This window comes from Lichenostomus cassidix, chromosome 1, assembly GCF_008360975.1.
Source record: "Lichenostomus cassidix isolate B80296 chromosome 1, HeHo_3.0, whole genome shotgun sequence".
Lineage (NCBI taxonomy): Eukaryota > Metazoa > Chordata > Aves > Passeriformes > Meliphagidae > Lichenostomus > Lichenostomus cassidix.
In genome coordinates, this window is record NC_139479.1 from 99,823,816 (window position 1) to 99,849,586 (window position 25,771).

General features: G+C 49.4%; 1 protein-coding gene and 1 long non-coding RNA gene across 2 annotated transcripts in view; both read right to left on the reverse strand.

Annotated features, from left to right (window-relative positions):
* MOGAT2 (monoacylglycerol O-acyltransferase 2) overlaps positions 1–25,771 on the reverse strand; it is a 32,636-nt gene continuing 6,865 nt past the window's right edge. Inside the window, exons 3-6 of the mRNA XM_085074462.1 lie at positions 6,127–6,331; positions 4,491–4,665; positions 4,137–4,336; positions 1–2,097 (exon numbers count right to left, since the gene is read on the reverse strand). Coding sequence (XP_084930588.1) covers positions 1,943–2,097; positions 4,137–4,336; positions 4,491–4,665; positions 6,127–6,331 — 735 coding nt within the window. The 3' untranslated portion in view covers positions 1–1,942. The remainder of the gene's footprint in view (positions 2,098–4,136; positions 4,337–4,490; positions 4,666–6,126; positions 6,332–25,771) is intronic.
* Positions 23,323–25,771, reverse strand: LOC146445443 (uncharacterized). Its single transcript, XR_014855060.1, has 2 exons — positions 23,881–25,771; positions 23,323–23,514 (listed from the first exon to the last, which is right to left on the reverse strand). It is a non-coding gene; the product is annotated as an uncharacterized LOC146445443 (long non-coding RNA).

Below are 25,771 nucleotides of genomic sequence, written 5' to 3' on the forward strand. Positions count from 1 at the left end.
TAGCATGTGACCTGTTTTATTGGACTGGATTAAGTGTGGGATACAGGAGTCTTTAGAATGTTTACCAGGGCTCCATTAAATTCTTCCTTGTTGCTGTTTGTTTTCTGGGAATAGGAGGGATTTGAAGCAGGTCATTCAGATTAGGATTCCAGTGGAATAACTTGGTCAGAACAGGAGGCAAGAAAAGGAAACGAACCCCAATGACGGCCTGGTTTGGTCAGTTGAGACAGAGTTTTCAATTTTTTAACAAGTTTTTCTTGTTAAATGCAATCCTTGCAATTTCAAGAATAAAAATTAAATGCATGTCATCGGCAGGATTTTTGGTGGCTCCTCACAAGTGGGGAGTGGTATGTGGGGACGAAAAAGAAATGAAGGGAAGGAGAGAGAAGAAGATGAAGGTATAAAGGGGTCTTTAAGTGTGATCTGAGCAGATGGTTTCCTGCCACCCGAAACTTCCATGCTACAAAATCCCTTTAAATGCAGATTTTAAGGAAGTTCTGGATATCAAAAAGAAGCAGCTATTTAAAGCCCTGATCGCCTGCCAAATGTGGCTCCCCTAAACCCCAATGGATATTTCCTGCCCATTCTCCCTTCCCCGATGTCCTGGTCATGCTCCTCCTTCCTAAGAAAATGGTCTCATTTGTAAAACAAAAGGCACAGTGACTCTGCTGCCATAGCTGGTGACTAGCAGTGTTCCTGTGCAGGGGTGTCTGGGATTAAACTAATCAAATTAGAAGCAGAACTCCTAGAGCTCAGGAACCCTTTGGATGAGTCCCTAGACTTTAAAAATTTATTTCCAATTTATATTTCTAAACTAATTGTTAAAGAACATATTCCAAGCAGGCAGCTCACAGGCAGCTGCAGTGCCAGCTGTAGATGGATCTCTGGTGGCAAGAGCTGGAGGCATGAACTGCTGACTCTTCGCAACATAAATGGGCATAGAGACCTGAGGCACAGCCAGGTGAATGTGCTGAGACACCACAGGAGCCTGGGACTCAGTGGGAAAAGCCCAGACTTTCCCACACTCTCAGATAGTAAGGGCACATAAGCCAAGGGTTTCTTTTTCTGGAGATTTCTCCTCACTTTTGGAGGTTCCCACACCAAGCTGTTATTTTGTTCTTGCATGATTAAATTATTTAAAGGATCCAGATGTCTGAGACTGTGCTATGGGAAACAAGGGGTTGAGCCGTAAGAAAACCCAGTCTGACTGTGTGAGTGAGAATGTGGATCTACAAAGGGGCCTCAGCCCAGCTCAGGTAGTGTGACTGTGACTGCATGAGTGGGTCCTCGTTTCTTTACAATAATGAGAAATATTTTATAGTTTCAATACACATTTCTAATGGATTTATTTAATTTCTTTTTCCCCAGTTGGCTATGGCATTGTGCTGCTGAGGGTGCTTGGCATCATGCTGGAAATATGACTTTTCTGATAAACTGTGCTTCAGGTGGTGAGAAAAGAGCCCAGACCAATTAAAAACATGAAGAGTAATAAATAAACAATTTTCATTTGTTGATCTAGATTAATTATATTTTTAAAAACTTTTGCTTTCAGCACAAATTATGGCTCATTGTCCCATTTCAAAGGAAAACAATGCAAAAGAAATAATTTAAATAATTCAGATCTGCCACGAAATATCTGAATAAATTGGCATCCATGCTAGATTGGAAGTGTGAGTTTTGCGCTGGGTAGTTTCAGTAGTGCTGACCGCGGAAGGGATTTTTTTTCTTCTCTTTTATGTCTTTTATGTGTCCTACAGGGAGAGAAAAAATGAAAAATCAAAATCTGGCTCTACACCGATGCAAATACTGGGAAAATCAAGCTCTTTTCCCTACACTATATGGACTATATGTTAATTGTGACTATGTTGATGTTGTGAAATAATTCCAGAAAAAGGGGAAACCTGGAGCTAGATTTCCACAGTTTCACCTTGCTTGAGGCACTCTATATAAATTCCAGGTGGCTGTCTTCTGGGACGTTATATTTAGCTTTGTGCTTCTCGAAAAGATTGGACAACTCATTTAGGTATTTTTGATGAACTTGATCAACTTCTTCCTCAGAAGGTTTGTGCTTCTTCTGCACTGGAATTGGCTTCCCAACTGGAAAAGAAGCATAGGCATTAGGAGGAGCCAGTCAGGTATATCTGAACACTGCTCACCCCAGCACAGAGCTAAGGTCAGCCTCTCTAGGATCGATAGGTCAATATGACCTGTCATTTCCTGGAACTTCAGAGACAGCAAAACTAAGGAAGGGATGATGGCTCTGATCCTGACCAAGCCATTGGTCTTCAAGAACACACCAGCCCTTGCCTCAGTTTACCCATCTGCAAAGTTGGTTAATGTCAAAGACATTCTGTGTAGCTATTTGAAGTAAAAATTGCTGTATCCCAATGCAGTCCCAAGAGCTGCTCCTCACATCTCAGATGTGCTGCAGATAAACACAATATAAAGACAAGATAATATTTGGGTTGGGCTTTCCAAGCTGTTTCCACATAGGCCCTGGGAATCTGCATTGCGAATGGGGAAAATGAGGCACAGAGGAGCCCCACACTATTTAAACACACTTGCAGTGGAGGTGCTTCCACTTTGCTCAGAGTAAAGATTCAGTGAAACATCTGATTTTTATTAGGAACCAAGTACCTACATTATCTTTAAAAAATCATGTTTTATTCAAGGAAAAACCTAATTATTTTGATTCCTATCACTAGAAGAGGCTTTCCATCTCCCAGAGCCACGAGGAGCAGGACCAGGTGGCTGGCAGGGGACAGAGAAATCCATGAGGCACCTCTCTTGCTCTGGTCTCCTACTCAAATTGTTTTTGTCAAGTGACAGAGGGTTTCAACATCTTATAATGCTGCTCCTCATCCAATTAATGAAGAGCCCATGTGATACTACACAGCTCATAAAACCATTGAGGCAATCCAAACAGGTTGTAATACAATTAGAAGTAATTGCTGGTTGTCAAACTTAATCAGTGGTGTGAGGTCTGACCGTTCCAAAAAGCATTTTTAATTAGATTAATTCACAGAGCATCAGCCATGCTGGTGAGCCAAGCATGGAAATGTTGAAAGACTTATTCAAAACCAAAGATTTTCTTGAAATTTGGTCTCCCATCGAAATGGTTTCTGGTCAAAATAGTTCATCTTCTTCATGTACAAATACATTTGGATTTGTAGATGTGTCTGCACAGGACACTGAGCAAATCTACAAACTGCTTCAGTGTTCACAGAATCACAGAATGGTTGGGTTGGGAGTGACCTCTAAGATCACCTCATTCCACCCCCCTGAGCAGACACACCTTCCACTACATCAGGTTGATCCAAGCCCCATCCTTCCTGCCCTTGGACACTTCCAGAGGAGCAAGGCAGCCACAGCTCCTCTGGGCAACCTGTGCCAGGCCCTCACAGCTCCAATATCCCAAATAACACTGCCATCCTGTTACTCCATGCCCTTGTCCAAAATCCCTCTTCAGCTTTCTTGGAGCCCCTTTAGGCACTGGCAGGGGCTCTAAGATCTCTCTGGAGCCTTCTCTTCTCCAGGCTGAACACCCCCAGCTCTCCCAGCCTGTCTCCAGAGTAGAGGTGCTCCAGCCTTCAGAGCATCTCCTGGACACACTCCTTGGCCTCCTCTGGACACACTCCAGCAGCTCCCCATCCTTCTTATGTTCTTGCCCCAGAGCTGGAAGCAGCACTGCAGCAGGGGGTTTCACTTGGGTGGGGCAGAGGGGCAGAATCCTCTCCCTTGACCTAGTTGGTCCTAGTTGTGTTTGTAAAACTGCCTTGGAAGATGTTTAATGCAACCCTATTACAGTGGTTTGTGTCACTGCATTGTGGTGTTGGGGTTGTCTTAATCTCACAGGAGTGGTGGGATGGCTGCGTTTGCTCTGGGGCTTTTCCCAGCACAGCCCCGATGACTTGGGATCTATCATGAGATCAAACCAGATTGCCAAACCAGTGTGACACGTGAACAGCTGGGGATGCTGCTTTGCAGCACATATCTAGCCCACCACTGCTCGTGCTCTCTGGCATGATGCCTCAACCTGGTAGGAGGATGACACAACACAGGGACTGCCTCTGTTTCCCCAGTTGGCCAGCCTGAGTGTGTCTGGTGTCATGCCAGAGTTCTGTGGATTGACTTACCCACGGTGCAGATGGGCCGTCGGTAGGGTATCAGCCCAAAGCTGTACTGGAAGATGCCTCGTGCATGGAAGAGGGGAAGGGAGACGCCCATGATGTGCTGGAGCTGGTGCTGAATCCTCCGCAGCCAGGAGCCCTGGGGGTTCTTCACCTGATTGAAAACATCATTCTCCCCAAAGGAAAAGGCAGGGACCAGGGGGGTACTGCAGGGAGGAAAAACCAATATAAAGGTGTCACGATTAGCAAAGCCCACCCCCAAATCCTCTTGTTTCTCTCCGAAACAGAAACACCCCATTAACCAGACACAGAGCTGAGAACCCCTCCCTCAGCACCCCGGGACCCCACCCCCTGCATCACCCGTGCTGGATGGCCAGGCGCACAAAGCCCTTCCTGTTCTTCAGCCGCAAGGTGAAGGATCCCGGCCGGGCATCCAGTGCCTCCTGTGCCCCGCCGACAATGATGGCCAGCAAGTTCCCACCCTCCGGCTTCTGCAGCACATAGGATGCACTCTCCTTGTCAGAGGGGATGAGGCCTGGAGAGCAGAGAGGAATTAAAACTCATCTGTAAAACCCACCTGACTGTGGTTTGCGCTGGACCTTTTGTCCGCATTATCCATCTCTGGAGAGGTGCTAAATACTATTTTCAGAGTTGAAAACCCCAGCCCAGCTCCTTTAAAATGTGCTAAATTTGTGCACAGCTCTGCCGGGTGAGTACACAATTATCCATTTGCAGTCTGGCTCAGAAGTGAGAAATGAGGGGAAAAAACTAGGAAAAAAGTAAATGGAGAACTAGCTGCACTTAAGCCCCAGGAAAAATCTGTTTCAATTTGTTGTCAGGTGAGACCGTGTCCAATCCTGAATTATTCCGAAGTCAGAGAAACATTTGCTTTAGGTCAAAACACACATAAGTTTCAGTGGATGGTGCTAATTTAAAGTGGAATTTAATGAAGGATTTGGTCCCTTGGTTGTTTTCTTGAATAAGTTAATCTTGGTTGTTTTCTTGAATAAGTTAATCTTTACTTCAGAAATGACAAAGCAACATTTTTAAACTATTTTTAAAATAAATTTTTAAAAAATCCTTGTTTGAAGGGCTGAAATAATTTGCAAATTAAAACCTCTTTGTGAAATGGATTCAATTGACCTGAAAATGAGTTATGCACTCAAAGCCCACATTAAAATTATTAAACCTTCCTTCACCTGGCTCACAAGTCTCTCATACACCTCAATGTTTTGATTTCTCACTCTCCTTGTAAATATTTTTTCAGCAGCAGGAACCAGAGTTTATATGGAGAACAGGGTAATGGATGCCCTGGGGTACATCAGATGGAACTGGATGCCTCTGTTTAGCCTATTGAATTCTGCCCACATTCAGCTGGAGAACTGGCCATTGCCAAGCCCACTGGAGAGAGATGGGAGTCGTCCTGCTGGTGTCCAACAATCTCTTGATACTCCCTTTCGCGTCTTTCCATTTAATTTTTACCTGTTTCTTTCTCCTATTCCTTTTCACCACATCTTTCTCTCCTGACATGTTCCTTTGCAGCAGCATGAGCTGCTATTTTCATCCTCTGTCCCTGGATGCTACTTCCCTGGAAGCAGCAGATGCTTCAAAAAAAGAGGGTTTTTTCCTCTCAAATTCAAGTCTGAACATAAATTTTATGGAAATAAATACAGGATTATCCTGCACTGCAGTTCTCAGCATTTCTGTTCACAATTTATTCGGCATTTTGCTGTTACGCAGCACCTAGCACAGTGATGCCCTGAGCTCAGAGACCATTTATGATATTGAACAACAGAGATAACAGTGAGGAGAGCAGTTTTTAACTTCAGAGTTTTTGGGGTGCCATCTCCAATAGGTGTGTCCATGAATGGGATCCTATTGGTCCCAGATGGGGAAAAACAGACCCCTGACTCCTCTTCCCCATGGGTCTTCACTCCATGTTCCTCAAAAAAGTGCCCACCCATCCCACTGCTTGCCAAAGGCCCATGCTTCTTACCTCCACTCATCACATAGTCCCTGAAGAAAGGGATGCGAAACCACAAGGAAAGCATCATCAGGTGTGGGGTGATGCCTGGGAAGAGCATGGAAAAGCCCGATGCCTCTGTGCAGAAATTGAGAAAGGCTCCAGCTGCCAGAACTCCATGGGGATGAAATCCTACCAGGTAGTTCTGCCTAGGGTCCAGCTCTGCTGTCTTCTTCAGCTACACCCAGGGATGAATCCAAAAAGGGGCCATAAGTTAGTGCTGTCACCTCAGCGGGGTGGAACACTGGCTATGGAGAGCAGATAAGGCATTGCTGGAGGGAAGTTTCTGGCATCCACCATGCCCTTCTGTTGGAAAAGGTCAAGTGGAACAACTCCCTCATTTTTCATTGAGATGTATTTCATTGCACATATTTCCATGTGCTCCCACCCATTGGCCTAAAATGACTTTTCTAATGGCATGGTTCCTCGTGTTGCCTTGAATTGGTCTAGGTCCTGTTGGGAACAACCTTTGTTTAAAATACCCTCCGATACATTTTCTAATATAGAAAAAAAGGTGAGAAAAGGGTGATTATTTACACACAGCCCCCCTTGATCACACAACCAGAACAGCAGAGGGAGTGCATAATCACTCTGGTAATGATACATGTAGACCTACTACAGAGCACAAGCACATGGCCCACCCAACAGCTTGATGTGGATCTAAGGTTTATCCTGTCCTGAAGCCTGTGCCAGGGGATTCCAGGATGTTTTCACACATGGTAAGTTGAAATCTAATTCCTAGACATCTAACAGAGAAGCTGATGGTTTTCTTCCCACTGGGGAAAGCCTGCAGGAGCCCAGTTCCTTGTGCCTATTTTGGGTGCCCAGGTCCATCAAAGAGCAGTGGATGTCTGCCTAAGGGTGATGCAACTTCAGCAGGAGGAGAGAACAGAGAATGACCATGTCCAGCATTTTAGGAATGGACAGCATGGATTATAGACACAGTGCAGCTCATGGCCAGCCCTTGAGGGTTTGCTAAGTGTGGGGGTGCGACGGCCCGATGCTGCGGATCCCGAGTCCCCGAGGCCGGCGGTCGGCGTAATCCACGGGGACGCTGCCGAGGATGCCATCGCCTGGGACTCGGAGGAGGCCGGGCCGTAAACCGCTCTCTCCCTCCCCTGGAAAGTTTTCCTAAGCTTATTGGTTTAAGGTTTGCTTCCCCGCCCCTATCACCGCCCCCGCTGCTTGCCCACACTAGAATGTTCTACTGCCGGGCTTTCCCCATGAGTTGCTTGTAATCCCCTCCCTACTTATATTTCATTTGCTCCCCCGCTTGTCCCTCATGTTGTCCAGGAGCCCCGTTGGCTCCGCCCCTGCTGTTCCTCCCCGGGAAACCCCGTATTTCCCCCTAAAAACCCCTTCCCTTTGTTCTCTCGGCGTGGTGTGGCCGCGACCCCAGCCCCGCCGGGTTCTGCGCCTGGCAGCTGCGTGGACCGCCCCACCCGAGAGCCCCCAGTGTGCCTCCCCGCGCCGCTTCTCCTGAATAAACTGCACACTGCTGACTCTCAACTCGTAGCACTCTCTTTATCACGGGAAGCGACCAGCGACTCCACGGCGTTCCTGCCCGGCAGGCCCCCGCCTCCGCCGCGTTGTCCCTGCCGCTCCAAAGGAGCGACCCTGGGAACACCGAGGCTGACTGCAGCCGCCTCTGGACAGAGCCGAACAGCCGGGAGGGCTGAGAGCTTGGGCCAGGTGAGGCCCCCGAGGTCTCCCGAAGCCCCGGAAGCTCGTTGGGGCCAGGCGGCCGGACCCCGCCGGACCCCTTTACAACTTCAAGTGGCGCCGTCAACGTGACCCTCCGAACCTGCCTTCGCTCCTTGGAAGGGAAGAGTGGAGATCTGTTGTTCCGCCACCCGGCGAGTTGCAGCACCCTCCCTGGACTACATCGAGAGGTGCTCCTCGCCGGCACCGCCAGCCCCGTGAGCCCCGTGACCCGACCGCGCCGCTTTGTGTTCGGGTGAGTTGGTAGGGAAAGGGGTTCCCTAGCTTGCCCTCTTTTCATTTAATTTTTCGTTCGGATCGGTCGGGTGAGAGTTTGGTTCGGCTAACCTCTATCTCGGGTGGAAAAGATGGGAGTTACCCTAACCAAAAAGCAACGAGAATTTTATGTTTCCGTTAAAACCTCCCTCCGAGTAGCGAAATTTTCTTTTCCCTCCCCGCTCCTAAAACGCTTTGTTAAATTTATTTTTGCCGAATTTCCCGATGTTTCTCCCCAAGATGCTAATTCCATCGATTTTTGGCGTGGGGTCCGCTCGCGCATGAACCAGCTTTTGTCCCGTGGAGACAAGCGAGTGGACCAGTTTTTCGGGATTTTAACACAGATTTTCCACGCTTTCCGTCCCTCCCTTCGGAGCGCGGGAGTCCCTGCTAACCCTTCCCCGTCTGCCCGTTCCTCAAATAACCCCAGCCCCTGTCCTTCTCGAGGCGACCGCGGCGGCTCAGAACGTCCGCGGACACGGAGTTCTCATCTAGTCTCCGGCGCCCCCGCGGTCACTTCGTCCCCTGCCTGGGAGGGAGAACGCGCGACCCTCTCGGGCACCCCCGGTTTTGTCTCTCCTAACCCCTCTTCCCGGGTTGATTCGTCCCTGGTAGTCCCCCGCAATCCCCGCTGTGTATCCTTTTGTCTCCCCGGAGAGCCACGAAGGAGCGGCGGCTGGCAGCAGGATGGCGCCTGCCGCGTGGCTTTCCCATCCCCCACCCCTTCTCCCTATAATTCTCCCGTTCCCGCTGCTGCTTCGGCTTTCCCGCCGAGCCCCTTCCCTGATCCCTCCCCCTGGGCGGCCTATCCATCACCGTGCGGGCACACCCCCTCCCTCGGACCCTCCGCCCCTGCGCCCAACCCCTTTATCCCTACCCCGCCTACCTCCCCTTTCCCACCGAAACCCCACCTCTTCCTCGACTCCTCCCCGGGACCTTCGTCAGTCGCCCCTCCCTATGATCCGCCCCTTCCTAACCCCTCCCCGGAGGCGGGTCTTCCCGGTTCCCACGGCTACCCTTCCGGCGTCCGCCGGAAGGACGCCATCTTGGATCCCCTTTCCCACGATGACCGGAAGGAGGCCATCTTTGTTGGTCCTCCAACGGTCCCTGACCGGAAGGAGGCCATCTTTGTTGGTCCTCCAACGGTCCCTGACCGGAAGGAGGCCATCTTTGTTGGTCCTCCAACGGTCCCTGACCGGAAGGAGGCCATCTTGGATGGGTCCTCCGGCTTGGCTGGGAAAGGTTGTCACCTGGATCTGGAACCGGAGAGCCTCCAGGCCCCCTTCGCCGCACCAGTCCGCGTTTCGGGGCAACGCGATCACCCACGGTGGGAGCCCTTTGATAGAGCCGCGCTCAAAGACCTGGCCAAAACGCAAAAGGAGTTTGGCCGGGACTCGAACTATTTCAGAGCAGTCCTTCACGCCACTCTCACCGGCGTCCCTCTAGTTCCCTCCGACATCAAATTAGTAATGTCTTGTCTACTGTCCCCCGTTGAATACCAAGAGTGGGAGGACGAGTGGAAAAGGCAGATCAGGGGGCTAGAGCGACTGCTTCCTGGGCACGGCACTCCAAACGGCCCCACCTTCGAGTTGTTGTTGGGTGAGGGGGATTATTCTAAACCCCAGACGCAAGCCCGAGAGATACCCATAGACATTCTGGTGTCTCTCGCTGGTGCAGCGGAGAGGGTACTGCTTGGTATCCCTCCGGTGGATGCTCCTACCATCCCCTACTTGGAGATATTCCAAGGGCCTGACGAGGCCTTCCCCAGTTTTGTTGATAAATTAAAACAGGCCATCGATCGTCAGGTCCCCGACCACACCATCAGGGAGCAGCTGCTTGTGGACGGGGCAATCACCAGATCCAACACCATCTGCAAAGAAATCATATTGTCCCTGCCACATGACCCACGGCCGACCATCGCCCAGATGGTCAGTGCCTGTCGGCGCCTGGCTGCTGTCAAGGCGCTGAATGCTAACACCTCTCAGGCACTGGCCATCCGAAACACCTATGCCACCTGTAACCGGTGTGGCAAGCGAGGACATTACGCCGCAGACTGCCCCACACCGGTCGAAGAAATCTCCAAGTTTTCCCGTTCTCCTGCCCCTGCCCGCGCCCAGCGCCCTTCCCCCATGTCCCTAACTGACCCTTCCTCGTTTCCATCTCCCTTCCCTGCTGGCCAGGGAAACTGAGAGCGCAGCGTGAGATGCCGGCCTCACGCTGCCAACAGCCACCGGCCGGCCTCGACCCCACGGATTTCCAGCAGGCGTGGGTCGACGATGACTGTATCATACCCGGATGTGACTCTTTTCTTGTTAGACTAAAGTGTGACTTTCCTGACGCTCTTGTCCTTGCCATTTCAGATGCGGACGCCGGACCCAAAGGGATTGCCATCATCCCTTCCTTGATCAGAGTGGATGCAGAGGGGTTCTTTCCACTCCAGGTTGAAGTTGCCGACCCCCCTCTTATCCTCTCTAGGAATCAGGTCGTGGCCAGGATCAAGGTCATCCCGTTCCACGCTATCCTCACGGAACGGCCGCTAGTTGCCTGGTCCGAGGCGGTTGGTAAGGACAGGCCAATGCTTACTTGTGGCCTTTCCCAGAAGGGAAGCAACATCTCCCTTACTGGCATGATTGACACTGGTGCGGATGTCACGGTCATCTCCTCGGCGAGTTGGCCGTCGGCATGGGCCAAAGAGCCTGTGGCTCAGTCGTTGAAAGGTGTGGGAGGATATACTCCTGCAGAGCGGAGTTCCATCCCCGTTCTAATTGAAGGCCCCGAGGGTCGCATCGCCACCGTGCGGCCATTCATCATCAACTCGGGATTCAACCTGTGGGGGAGAGACACTATGTCCCAATGGGGTGCCCGAGTCGAATTGGCTCCGGCTCGGGATTTTTTGATTGGGGTCACTGGTGAGCGCCCGACCCAGCCATTAAATTGGCTCACTAATAAACCTGTCTGGGTCGACCAGTGGCCTTTGCCTATACACAAATTAAGAGCGCTCGAAGAGCTCGTTGAGGAGCAACTGGAGAAGGGGCACATCGTGCCCTCGACCAGTCCATGGAACTCGCCCGTCTTCGTTATCAAGAAGGCGGGAGGGACCAAATGGAGGCTCCTCCATGACCTCAGAAAAATAAACGAAGTCATTGAGGACATGGGGCCGCTCCAGCCCGGGTTGCCATCACCTTCAATGCTCCCGCGGGACTGGAAGATTGCAGTGGTGGACATAAAGGACTGCTTCTTCCAGATCCCCCTGCACCCAGGCGATGCGCCCAGGTTCGCCTTTTCAGTTCCCTCCACCAACAGGGAACGCCCAATGCGCCGCTATCACTGGCGAGTGCTCCCGCAAGGGATGAAAAACTCCCCCACCATTTGCCAGTGGTATGTGGACAGCATTCTCGCACCAGTGCGAGAGGTCACGGGTGAGTCAATCATTGTCCATTATATGGATGATGTATTGGTCTGTTCGCCAACCGAAGCCATCTTGTGGACAGCACTCTCTAGAGTCGTGGGGGCCCTAGAGAGCGAAGGGTTTGAGATCCAACCCTCCAAGGTCCAGGTGACGGCGCCGTGGAGATACCTGGGAGCAAAAATTGAGGAGCAAACAATAACACCCTTGCCGATCAAAATTATTGACAATCCATCTAACCTGCAGGAAATGCACCAGCTCTGTGGTGCCATCAACTGGATTCGGCCCCTGATCGGCATCTCCTCGGAAGACCTGGTCCCGCTGTTTTCCCTCCTGTGTGGAGATCGCGACCTGACCTCCCCAAGGACACTGACCCCGGAAGCGCGGGAATCCATCAGAAAGGTACAGAACGCCCTGAAAACATGTCGCGTTCACCGATGCGACCCCAAATTGCCCTTTAATTTGGCCATCCTAGGTAAAATGCCCCACCTGCACGGGCTCATCTTTCAATGGGACCTGAAAGACATGGAGAACCGACTGCTCATTATTGAGTGGGTCTTCCTGCCTATCTCGTCCCCCAAAGTTTTAGTTTCGCCACTGGACAAAACGGCGCAGCTTGTTAGACGAGCGAGGTCCCGCCTGTCCACCCTAGCAGGACGTGAGTTCGCATACATCCACGTTCCATTCGACACAAAATCATTCGAATTTGCCTTGCTAAAGAGTGAGGAGATGCAGCTAGCACTTGAATCGTTTCCCGGCCAGGTTGTTACCTGGTTTCCAAAACATAAGATATTCGCAATATCTGAACTAAAAATTGTTCTTGACCGTGTCCAAAGTCGGAAACCCCTCAGTGCTCCGACACTTTTCACTGACGGCTCGGGCACATCAGGAAAATCGGTGATTGCCTGGTGGAACCCCTCGACAGAGCGGTGGGATTGCGATGTCGAGATCGTTTCTGGGTCCGCCCAGGTGGCCGAGCTCGCAGCCGCCGTCAGAGCATTTGAGCGCTTTCCGGGACCCTTCAATCTGGTTACTGATTCAGCCTATGTAGCGGGGATCGTTTCAAGGGCTGAGGACAGTTGGCTGTCCGGCTCCTCCAACCCAAAAATTAATTGCTTGGTCAAGAGGCTCAAGACAGCCATTTCCCACCGTGACCAACCCTTCTACGTGATGCATGTGCGTTCACACACTGACCTTCCGGGTCCTATCACGGAAGGGAATAGGGTGGCAGACGCGCTCGCTGCGCCTGTGCATGTTGCCAACGTGCCTGATCGATTCCAGCAGGCATCGCTGAGCCATGCACTCTTTCACCAAAATGTCCCGGCCTTGAGGCGAATGTTTGAGTTAACAGTGGACCAAGCCAAGGCCATTGTGGCGGCCTGTCCCCATTGTCAACCCCTCCAGATTACATCCATGGGGTCTGGAATCAACCCCAGAGGGCTTAATAGTGGGGAACTTTGGCAGTCAGATGTCACGCACGTGCCTGAATTTGGCCGACTAAAATATGTACACGTGAGCGTAGACACCTTTTCAGGCGCGATCTTTGCCACCGCACATTCGGGGGAAAGGCGAAGGATGCGATTTCGCACTTCCTGCAGGCCTTCGCCGTCCTGGGTATTCCTAAAGAGGTTAAGACGGACAACGGTCCGTGTTACACCTCTGGACCAGTGAGGAAATTTTTCCTCCAGTGGGGCATTTCCCACACCACCGGGATTCCCCACTCAGCCACGGGTCAGGCCCTGGTGGAAAGGGCCCATCGGTCCCTCAAGAGGGTGCTTCAGCAGCAAAAGGGGGGACCAGAAACAGAGACCCCGGCAAATCGGCTCGCCAGGGCTCTTTTTACTCTAAATTTTCTTAATTGCTCCGATAAGGAGCCAGACCCCCCGGTGGTTCGCCACTTTGCCAACCACACGCGAGCCAAGCTGAAGGAGCGCCCCCTTGTCCTGATCAAGGAACCGGACTCCCTAAAGATCGTGGGTCCCTTCCCACTTATCATCTGGGGGCGTGGCTATTGCTGCGTCTCCACCTCGGAAGGGCCACGATGGGTCCCAGCTAAATTTGTCAAGCCTTTCCTAAAAGCAGGGCCACTCTCCCCGAGACCGGAGCCAAAGGACGTGACATCGGCCCACTGGCGCCGCAAGAAGAAGGCGGAGACTCCACCTTCCTCACCTCGCCGCCTCCGACCCCACACTAGCAAGCAGAGCGTCTGAGTCACCAAGAGTCCATCCCGCAGTTCCCTGAGCCAGCCTCCCACTTTCCTTCCCCCTCTTCCCTATGGCCTTTCCGTCCTCCCTCCTCCTCCTACCCCAACACGTGTTTCTTATGTTAATGCTGTTTTGTTTATCTCCACATTCAGTGGCCAAGATGCGCACCGTCACCCTCGCGCACCTTTTCCTCCTCCTCTTGACCATCGTCCCAGTCCAACCGTGGGTTGTGAGGCAGCCTAGCTCCAACGTCTGGGTGACTTCAGCCTGTGCCATGAACAAGGAGCAAATGTGTATCCGTTGATTTTTTGCTCCTTGCGCATGGACATGGCTGTCAACAGTTTGAGGGGCTCTGCTGCTTCAACCTATCCTCCAGGAGCCGTAGCATCCACCAGAAGCTGCAGGATATGGACGCCTTGATAAGAAACATCACCTTCGAGAGCAGCCTCTGGTTTGAAAGCACCGTGGATGGCGTCCGTCATGCTGTGAACTCCACGCTTTCCACCGTCGGAGGATGGGCCCACAAAGCACTGAAAGGACTGGGACTGCCCGAATGGGGAGCCACGCTTTAAAAGACTGCATTATTGTTTTATTTGCTATTGCTTTAATTGCTGCTTCATTTGCATTGATTAAGAAATATTTAGTTAAGCATATTCGCTCCTTATTTAGTAAAGAAGGGGGAGGTGTGGGGGTGCGACGGCCCGATGCTGCGGATCCCGAGTCCCCGAGGCCGGCGGTCGGCGTAATCCACGGGGACGCTGCCGAGGATGCCATCGCCTGGGACTCGGAGGAGGCCGGGCCGTAAACCGCTCTCTCCCTCCCCTGAAAAGTTTTTCCTAAGCTTATTGGTTTAAGGTTTGCTTCCCCGCCCCTATCACTGCCCCCGCTGCTTGCCCACACTAGAATGTTCTACTGCCGGGCTTTCCCCATGAGTTGCTTGTAATCCCCTCCCTACTTATATTTCATTTGCTCCCCCGCTTGTCCCTCATGTTGTCCCGGAGCCCCGTTGGCTCCGCCCCTGCTGTTCCTCCCCGGGAAACCCCCTATTTCCCCCTAAAAACCCCTTCCCTTTGTTCTCTCGGCGTGGTGTGGCCGCGACCCCAGCCCCGCCGGGTTCTGCGCCCGGCAGCTGCGTGGACCGCCCCACCCGAGAGCCCCCGGTGTGCCTCCCCCGCGCCGCTTCTCCTGAATAAACTGCACACTGCGGACTCTCAACTCGTAGCACTCTCTTTATCACGGGAAGCGACCAGCGACTCCACGGCGTTCCTGCCCGGCAGGCCCCCGCCTCCGCCGCGTTGTCCCTGCCGCTCCAAAGGAGCGACCCTGGGAACACCGAGGCTGACTGCAGCCGCCTCTGGACAGAGCCGAACAGCCGGGAGGGCTGAGAGCTTGGGCCAGGTGAGGCCCCCGAGGTCTCCCGAAGCCCCGGAAGCTCGTTGGGGCCAGGCGGCCGGACCCCGCCGGACCCCTTTACAACTTCAGCTAAGCAGCTGGTTAAAATCCTCAGGCAATCTGAACATGATATTGAAGCCTGGGATAAACTACATGGGGGAGTGGGTACCACAGAACAAGAGGGGATGATTAAAGGGAAATAAGGAACAATCAGGATTTGGACTTCGTTACACTTTCTGTAGACTGCCCAGGGGAAAGGAGCTGGTGTGACAAACCCACCCTCCATCTCTGGCACTTGCCATGTCAACATCAACCAGCATGTGCACAGCCCAGGCAGGAGCAGGCAAAACAGAATGCTGATACCTCTGCTCTGTTTCTGTGAGTGCTGAGGACACTCACAGCAGTGGGGGAGAATGAACCTTTCCAAGGTTAGTCACAACACCATTTCTTCACTGAAAGGGTAGTCAGACATTGAAACAAGACAACCAAGGAAATGGTGGGACCACGATCCCTGAAATTATCCAATAAGCATGTAGATTTGGCACTTGGGGACATGGTTAAATGGCAGTTGTGACAGTGCTGGGGAACAGTTGGATTCGATGGACTTAAAAGGCTTTTCCAATCTAAACAACTCTGTGATTCTGTGATCACAGAGCCACCATGCATTTCCAGACAACTCAAAGGTACTTGTCTCAAGAACAACCAAAGCCCCATGCATTTCAGTGTCACCCCTCCAAGTTACCCTGATTCCATGTGCACTCAGGGTGCAGTTAATGGTGCGTGTGTTTTCCTAGAAGCATCTAGACCTGCAGGTTAATCATGAGAGTGTATTTTACTTTCTTGCATCATGGCTCATTTTCCACCTGTCCAAAAGCACTGTTGACTGTATATGTACCCTTTCAATGAGGGGAATGGACAAACAAAAGTCCCACTGCTGCCCAGATTCAGAGGTATCTAGGCAGGAAAAGAGGCAGATGGCTGATGGCCCCTGCCATCATTTGCTCTTTTTTGAGTAATCTCAGCTTGCATTAATGTTTCCTGCATTTATCTTCAGCTTCCAAACAGCCTTTCATCTCCAAGTGATTTATAAGCAGGGAAGCAAGATGCTCAGGTGCATTGCAAACTCCTACATTTCTGGCTCTGTGTGTTCAAGGAGACAAGAAGGGGGGTGGGGGCACAAGAGGGCAGCCACTGAGCTGTGCAAATTGCCTCAATGGGAGAGTTCACCTGTGCTAAGACACCATACACCTGTAAAAACCCTCCCTAGGAAACATCCAGCTGCTCTCCTGGTGCTCATTCCAATGAAAGAGTAGGGAGGACAGGAACAGAAAGAACAAAGAATAGTGCTTGGAGTGATAAGACAAGGGGGAATGGTTTTAAACTAAGAGAGGAAAGATTAGGACTAGCTATGAGGAAGAAATTCTTTCATGATGAGTGTGGTGAGGCTCTGGCACAGGTTATCCAGAGAAGCTGTGGCTGCCCCATCCCTGGAAGCATTCAAGGGCAGGTAGGATGTAGTTCAGAGCAACCTGGTCTAGTGGAAGGTGTCCTTGTTCCAACAAGTTGAGTTTTAAGGTCCCTTCCAACCCAAACCGTTCTGTGATTCTGTGATAAGGCATGGTTCTGGGCAACTGGCTATGGGTGGCCCCACTTGAGCATGGTGTTGGGCATGATAACCTCCAGAGTTCTCTTCCAACATCACCCAGTCTGTGATTTTTGACTCCCTGCTCTAAGCCATGGGCAGCTGGAGGGTAGCAGTTGAGTCCCTCAAGATTTGGTGGGTCTGGTTAATGTTTCTGTGAGAGCTGTCCCCTGCAGTAGCCCTGGGGAAAGAAGATCCTCATTTAATCAGTGTCTGCTCACATCTGGATGATTTGGCCAAAACTCACAGAGAAACCAGAGAGCTTGTACAAGACTGAGAAGGAAATCTGTAGCAGAGGAAAGACTTGGACAAAGTCTCTTACACTGTAGGTCTAGATTCTACACTACTTTTTCCTCTGGAAACTCTTTAACATAGAAACTCCATCCTTCCTTCTGGGTTGTTGCTACTGTCTCACTCCTTCCCTTTCTACCTGTCAGAGGTCTATCTCCATTCTCAAATTGCCAGGAAAGTTAATAATGTGACTCTGCACAGCCTCCTGCTCCTGCTGTCCAGCTGAAGTGCCTAATGGAGCTGGGTTTGCCAAGGGGTGCCAAGGGGTGGGACTATCCTCTGCCCTGCCTTGAATGGGTTGTCTTTTCCACACCTTCTGGATGGTGTTTTCTCTTCTGGTCTTTATGAGTGAATTGGACATTTAATAATTGTCAAAGTACTTAAGGGTCCAGACAAGCTGGTCTGTGCATTAGCATCTAACTGAGAAAACCCAAGGTTTTCTGGTGAGAGAAGAGTGGTTTCTCAACTCAGAAGTGTCTGAGGCATGTCAAGTTAATGTGTATGACCTGTGGTCTGAAGGCAATGAGCTATTAGCAGCTCCAGGTTGAGCTCTCTAAGCTGAGCCATGGGTTTGTTGACTTCCTCAAGATTCCCCTTGGCATGGTCAGGATGGTGGACGATGCCTTCGCTGCTGACAGCAGTAATGATCCATTCTCAAAGGTGTTGTGAAGCTTTCTGGATCCCAAATGTAGGATGATCTTGGTCTTCCTAACAAATGATAATTGTTTAGGTTGGAAGAGCCCTCTAAGATCATGGAGTTCAACCATTTCCCCAGCACTGCCAAGGTCACCACTAATCCACATCCCCAGCTGCCACATCCACACAGCTTTAAAATGTTTCTAGGGATAAGGACTCTACCAGTGCCTTGGACAGCTTGTGCCAAGGCTTGAAAACCCTTTCAGTGAAGAACTTAATGAAAATTTTGAAGGATGAGGTCTATTTTATGCTTCATCATGGAGACATATCTTGATAGCTACAGTATTTCAGGGCTGGCAGTGACAGAAAACTCCATTCTGTAACAGAAAACTGCCTTTATTCTGTCAACTCAAATGTGGGTCCAAGACATGGGTGAAATTCTGTCCCAGTTCCCCCAGCTTGAGAGACATGATGGGACCTGCTCCATGCACTGTCAGCTGTGTTAGGGAAATGCATATGAAGACTTCCAAGAGCTCTGATAAGAGCCCATGTACTAGTGAGGATCTCAAGAAAATTAATCTAAATTAATTTTAAACTGGGTTAGTTAAATGGCATTAACATCCCCAACAGATGGGATTAAAGTGCTCTCCATTTCATATTTGGTTTAGTTTGGTTTTAATTCATTTTGGAATGGAATAAAGCTAACTGGAATTAGGGCTTCTGAGTGACTTTATGAGCCCAGGAGTTCAGCACTGGTTTAACCAGGCTGATTTAATTCATCCCTTGAGATGTGGCTGGGTACTCCTGGTTACTCCTTACAGACTGGATTGTTCTATCCCAAACCATGGGAAAACAGTGGACAGGGAATTCCCTGTTTAAGGCTGGTGCACTAATGCTTGAAGAAAGGGTAGCGAGGCACATGAGGCACTGGCACATGTTGCCCAGAGAAGTTGAGAATGGTCCATCTCTGGAAATATTCAAGGCCAAGTTAGATGGAGCTTGGAGCAACCTAGTCTAGTGACAGGTTGGTCTAATGTTGGTCAGGCTGGTTAGTCTAACGTAAGGGCATTAAAACTAGATGATCTTTAAGGTCCCTTCCAACCCAAATAATTCTGTGATTCTATGATTCAAATAAAATTCTCCCAGAGTCCAAAGGATTGAGGGTGAGTGCTCCAGAAGGCTCTGGAAATGCATTGTCTGCAGGGCTGAGGGGGTTAAAAAGTTGTTAAGTGAGGAATTAATCAAGTCAAGTTGAAATAAGATGGGGCACTGCATGGTGCATACCATGTCGGAGGGCATGTAGTCAGGGAGGACGCTGATGTGCCATGTCATTGCCTCCTTACAGATCGATGAACATGAGGTGGGAAAGAGGGGGCAGCATGGAATTACTCCCACAGTCATTCAGAGAGCAGAGGAGGATGTGATGGAGGAGGAGAGGTTAGGAGCAAGGATCAGCAAGCTCCCACGTTATTCATTTAAAGTCTTCCAAACTGAATTGCTGCTGGTTTTCTGTCCTTCTCTTGTCCCAAATTCTGCTTCCATGTATGTTATGGTCATTAATCTGCTCTTAAGTAAGATAAACCTCCTTTCAACTTTGTACTAAGCAAATCCTCAGGTCTTTTCCTTGTCCACAGGTGCCACCAAAAAGCATCTCTTGCAAGATGAAACATGCAGCCAGTTCCTCTGTGGGAAGAAGACCAGCAAAGATATCCAGAAATCCAACCAGATCTGAAGAAAGACACGTTGTGCCAAGCTGAAGAGACAGTGAAGACACTTGCCAAGAGTGTCTGGATGGGAGACCAAAGGAAGGGTAATTATCTGACTACTGCCAGCAGCTGCTGAGGAGGATGGGTTTCAGGTGCCAGCAATGGTGAAGGTCTGAGAGGGACCCTCAGTTGTAGACACTGAGATCTTTGAGCCCTGGGGTTTTCTCCTGGTGCCACAATACCAGGTCAAACCTGCATTTGCAGCAAGTATTGGAGAATCTGACCAGCCAGGTGGGTTTAAATTGAGTTTGGATGGGACTTCACCACCCTCACTCCCAAAGCTGGGTAAGGATGGGAGCTCCAAAATGCTCATGTAGGACCCATTGCTCTTGTAGGATCTCCTTTATCCAATGGATTAGCAGTGCAGATGGTAGGACACAGTCCTCTGATGAATGTCAGCCATGGCCCCACTCTTACTTAAGGACAGTCCAGGGCAGAAAAGAGAGGAACAGCACATGGAACAGAGAAGTTCCTCAGAAAAGGATAGCAAGCTGGCTTTGGGCCATTTGGTCATGTGTTTCTTTTCCCCTGACAATCCCTCTTCCAGCCAACAGAAGGAAGCAAAGGGAAAAGCTATAACACTGCTGCAAATGAGAAATTGTATTTAACATCATGGGCCATGACACAAGCCCCCAGTTACAAATAATACCACTCTTCTGTGAAAAGAAAGGAAACACTCCTGGCAGGGATTGGTTCACATGAACTGGAACTGCCCCTTCTACAGGGCCTTGTAATTCCCCAGAACCACAACAACTCAAATAAACTCTGTCACAGTTTGTGCAATGATGAGAATGAATGAGCCATGGGATGGAGCCTTCCCAAATCACAACTTCAAGGGTTCAACTAATTCTCCAATGACTCATTTTAGCTATGCTAACAAAAACCAGTAACACCAGCAAGGCCCCAAGCACAATGACAGAGCAATGCTGCAGATAACAAGGTCCAGCTGGCACTTAGATAACCACAGGGCTTGTAAAAAAATGTCCTGTAGCTCTTCATGAGGAGAAAACAGTGCGGTGAAGACCACAGGGACCTTCCCCGCACAGCAGGTGCTTTCCAGGCCCTGCAAAAAGATGTCATGCCTTTCCCTACTGCAGTTGCTCTGAATGATGACAGCATCTGAAAACAAAATTTGTCCATGTCTTGGTTTAAAAGATAAACGTCTGCCAAGGAAGATGGGAACATTCCTGGAATAGGAAGATAATACCAGTCTCTCCTAGTTATTGTAATTTCAAAATTATGGGGCTTTCAGGCAAAAAATGTAGAAAAAGGCATAACACTTCTTTACTAAGGAAAAAAAAATTCTAAGGACAGAACAAATCACAATACAATAGCAGAAACTTCCAACCAAAGCGCAATTTTCCCGCCCAAGTCCGGCAGGAGGAGGCTCTGGCGAGGCAGAGAGGGTGCAATGATCCCCTCAGCCGGCGCCGGGAGGGAAGGAAGGAAATTGCTCCTTCTGCAAACTCATGCAGGCAGCGACAGATCTCGGCACTACCAAGTAGCATCAGGCAGAAGCAGGGAAAGCAGGCAAATTGGATCGTGGTGTCGAATTGCAGGGTAGCAAAGTCCTGGAGCCGAGTACACAAACTCTCGCAGCACCGCGGGACCGCTCTCCTGAATCCCCGAACGGCAGGAAGGCAGCACCCACCCCCACCACGTCTCGGATCTGCGTTCAGAACCTATCGTGGCATGACGCCACAACTCCAGAAAAACCCCGAACAGAAAAGCCCACTCCCCCGGCCAAAAACTCCTCAACCACACAACAACTCCACAGGAATGCCAGGAAACTTCCTTTTGTGTCTTGATCGCTGACTATTCACCCAGAAAGCTGCCCCCTCCCTCTTCCAGCGTCTCTCTGATAATAATTGGAAGACATTCACTGAGAAACCTAAAAAACCACGACAGTCCCCAAAATTATCTCAGACCTTAATTTTCACTTCCTACTCCTAGAATGAGCTCATAACCCGGACTGTGTGATCCAAAGGGGAGATGCCCTGCCTAAGCCAAGCATCCAGCCCCAGTTTTCAGTCAGCAAGAAAGATGGTGACTTCTGTTTGAGGACTCTGATAGAGATAGATCTTGTCAAGCTTATGCTTATGCTTTCCACATTTCACTTTCCTCAGATGAGATTACCAAAGCAGCATTGCTGTATGAGGGAGGATGGTTACTGGAGGGGATGGGGTTGGGGAGAAAAAGCAGTGATGTCCATTCGCTTGGCCAGGGACCATAACTGGTTTTTACTGGAAGTCTGTGTGTATCCTTCATCAAAAAAATGCACTGATAAATGATGGGGAAGGGATTATGAAAATGGAGATAGGGTTTGGGCAGCAGCAGAGTATTGACTGCTTTTTGAACATAGCACAGATAGAGCAGTCCACTGCATCCAGAATCACTCTGGAGGGAACATCAACACAGCAGGGATCACTGGTTATCTGTTCAAACATAGTCTAGCTCAAACAGATTAATTTTAACAGATTAATTTTAAATCTTTTGGTATATTTTGCACAATGTTTTGATGCAGCTGAGCTCAGCCATGTATTGGAATTGGAGAATCATAGATTCATTTAGGTCATAAAAGCCCTCTGAGACCATCAATTCCAACCATTGCCCCAGCACTGTGAAGGCCACCACTAAAACATGTCCCCAGGTGCCACATCTATATGATCTTGAAACAATTCCAGGCCAATTGAAGGCCTATGAGGAGGGCATATTAAAAACAAAATTAAACAAAACGAAACACAGACTAGAATAAGTTTAAAATGCAGTGAAATTAAGCAGAAATAACTTCCCTGGGCAATGCACTGGACCCTGACTTGGATTCTCATTGCAGTTGTTCTCATCCCTCTTTTAAAAACACTCAAGCTCATTCAAGTCCTGCCAGACTGATTCTCAAACCATTAATTAAAATGCAGTCAGTGTCAAGGGATATAAATCCAACAGCAAAGTGGTACTTGTGCAAGGGTGGTATGGGCAGAAGGTGGCCTTCCACACACTGCAGTGGCCTGGCTCGGCACTGGCATGTACTGCAGCACACTGCAAATTCACACTGCCCGGAGAACAGATGCTCATCCCAAATTCTCTTTGCTTCCAAACCAGCAAACATGCACAGGGATCCCTTAAAAGCAGTGTTTAAAGCTGTTTTCTAAAAAGAAGACAGCAGGCAGCATTTGCTGCCTCCAAGCACTTGACCATGCTAAGTTTGCTGCTGGGATCTGGTAGGATTAGGACCCACATTTAATCTTCCCAGAATGCCTAACTCTCCAGAGCTGAACAAACTCAGCCTACATACAAATACAGCCCAGAGTGCTCAGTGCCAACCTGGTCTGAGTCCCCAGATCTCACTTCCTTGTGCTCCTTGTGCTGGGACTTTGGGCAAGTGGACTTCCTCAGCTTGAGGAAGCAAAGGCTTCAGGGAGACCTTAAAGCCCCTGCCAGTGCCTACAGGGGCTCCAAGAGAGCTGGAGGGGGATTTTGGACAAAGGCCTGGAGGGACAGGACAAGGGGGAATGGCTTCCCACTTGCCGGGTTAGGTGGGATATTGGGAAGGTATTCTTGTCTGTGAGGGGGGTGAGGTCCTGGCACGGGTTGCTTAGAGAAGCTGCAGCTGCTGCATCCCTTGAAGTTTTCAAGACCAAATTGGCCAGGGCTTGGAGAAACCTGGTCTAGTGGTAGGTATTCCTGCCTATGGCAGGGGGGTTAGAACTGCATGATTGTTGAGGTCACTTCCAACCCAAACATTTTATGATTGCATAATTGCATGATTGTATGACTGAGAAAATATTTTTGAGAAATAGTATTATGTGATTGCTTGGTTATAATGCTCTTTTTTTTCTTCGTATTTTTGATTTTTCCTTTTTCTTTTTTTTCTTTTTTTTTTTTCTTTTTTTTCTTTTTTTTTTTTTCTTTTTTCCTGCTGTCCTTTTGTGGAACTTCCTCTGTTTTCTCCCAGAGAAGTGTAGAGAAAGGCTCCCCGGAGCCCTCCCGGCCCTCACCCAGCGAGCCAAATCCAATACCATGCTCCCTCTACTGGTCTTAGTGATGCTCCTACAAGAAAGGACAGATACGGAATGCAGTGAGGCATTCAGGAGTGGGGTTCCATGTTCTTTAGAAAGGGACAGGAGAAGGGTCATCCCTAGGCTGAGCTGGCAGCTGAATTTTAGCAGAGTAGTTGGTCCAACACTGCACAAGTGCTGGCTTATGGCCACAAATAATTTATAGAATATATATTGCATATAATTATTACAGTCACATAAGTCATAGAATTACAATATGGTTTGGTTTGGAAGGTGATAAATAACACAGAGAATAGAAATTTTCAGTTCCCCTGAAGTTGTTGAATAGAGCCTAAAGACTAACTAGCCAAAAAAAAGGATAGAAAGGTATGCACACAGAATGGTACACATAGCTTACCAGTGGAGGAACAGATAAAGAGGCCTACAGTGGTTTTTTTGCAAGCAGTAACAGCACATGCGCAAAGAAAAAGTTCAAGGAAAGGTCATCTTTAAAATTGAAGTATTCACTGAATACAACCACCAGAGATCCCTTTAGAAGACCATTCAGGACCATAAAAGGATTTCCAGTAGGAGCCAGATGCATGCAAATTAGTTCCAGGAAAAGTGATGTTTGTGTATTAGCTAGGAGACATGCTTTAATGAATATGTTTGATTATGATGGATAAATGCCTTGTTGTAAAGCCTCACCACACACATTAGATTAAAAGACATATCCTAATGTGTCCTGCACAGATAAAGAATGCCTGCTTTCTAATGCGTTTCTTCAAATTGTGTTAGAAAGTTTCTTTTCTGGCCAACTTTGGTAAAAAAGTGACCTTAAAACCATTCTACTCTCTGCCATGGGAATGTACATCTTCCACTAGACCAGACTGCTTCAAGCCCCATCCAACCTGGCCTTAGACACTTCCAGGCATGGGGCAGTCACAGCTCCTCCGAGCAACCTGTGCCAGGGTCTCACCACCCTTACAGACAAGAATTTCTTCCCAATATCCCATCTAAATCTACTCTCTTACAGTTTAAACCCATTCCCCCTTGTTCCATCACTACAGTTCCTGATGAATAGTCTCTCTTCATCTTGCCTGTAAGGGCCCTCCAGACACTGGGAAGGTGCCGTGAGGTGTCCACACAACCTTCTTTTCTCCAGGCTGAACAGCCCCAACTTTTTCAGCTGTCTCCATAAGGCAGGTGCTCAGTCCCCTTATTCACTTCATGGTCTTCTCTGGACTTGCCCCAGAAGTGCCATTTAACCTTCTAATGTTGGGGGCACCAGAACTGTGCAGAGTGTTACAGGTGGGGTCTTACGAGAGCACAGTAGAAGGTTATTTCTGGTTGAGCAACAAAGCTAATGGGTGACCTTGGGCATGTCATCTCTGGTCCTCACTTTGCACCAGCTCCCCTAATCCTTATCCCAGGCCCTACTCCATGAAGGATGGACTCTGAGGCTGGGTTATCTTTTCCTTTGGACTGATGGGTTCTTTGGCTTTTTGGGCTCACAATTTCATTTTCCTGGATGCAGCACCCGGCTTCTGACCCCAGGTGATCTCTGACCAGCTGTGTGCATCACATCTGAGTTCTCTCAGTAGGCAACATGTTCCTAAAGGAATTATCTTAGAAATTCACATTGCCTTATTTACCCTTGCATCTATCTTCCTTGCAGAACCCACGAACTCTTCTGCTGCATTGCTCAGATTTGTACCAACTTGTGATGACCCTGAGGCAGGACTTGCTGCTGCTCCATGCATCCATACCGTGCCAAGGGGACACCAGATAAAATAGTATGAGAAAAGGCCAGCCACATGCATTAAGTAAATCAGGGATGTCACAGAAGTCCCTCTCAAGAGAATAGTATCTCTGTGAGACTGCCCAGTGCACATCCAGCTTTACCCATCCATCCCGTTCCTCAGCAGAAGGGGATACTGACATCACAAGGCACACAGGATCTCTCGGATTTTGGTTAAAACTTGGCCCTGTGCCCAGTGGGTAAATTCTGGGCAACCTGAAGAGCAGGAATATTATAGACATGGAAAACAAAGATAAGATTTCCCTAACAGCTGGAATGCATCAAGGTTAAATAGGTGTGGAAAAGCCAGATGATTGAAAGATGAGGTTTGTGAAAATGGTAATCCCCATTTCTTTCTGTGTCTTCTGGTAATCTGGGAGCTGGGAAGATGATCCTTCAACACCAAACTCTCAGCACCCCATGACATGACTGCTGTCCCCAGACTGTATTTAGACTCTAAGGGCAAAGCTGGTCCCTGAAACACTGAAGAGCCAATGGGATTGGTGGC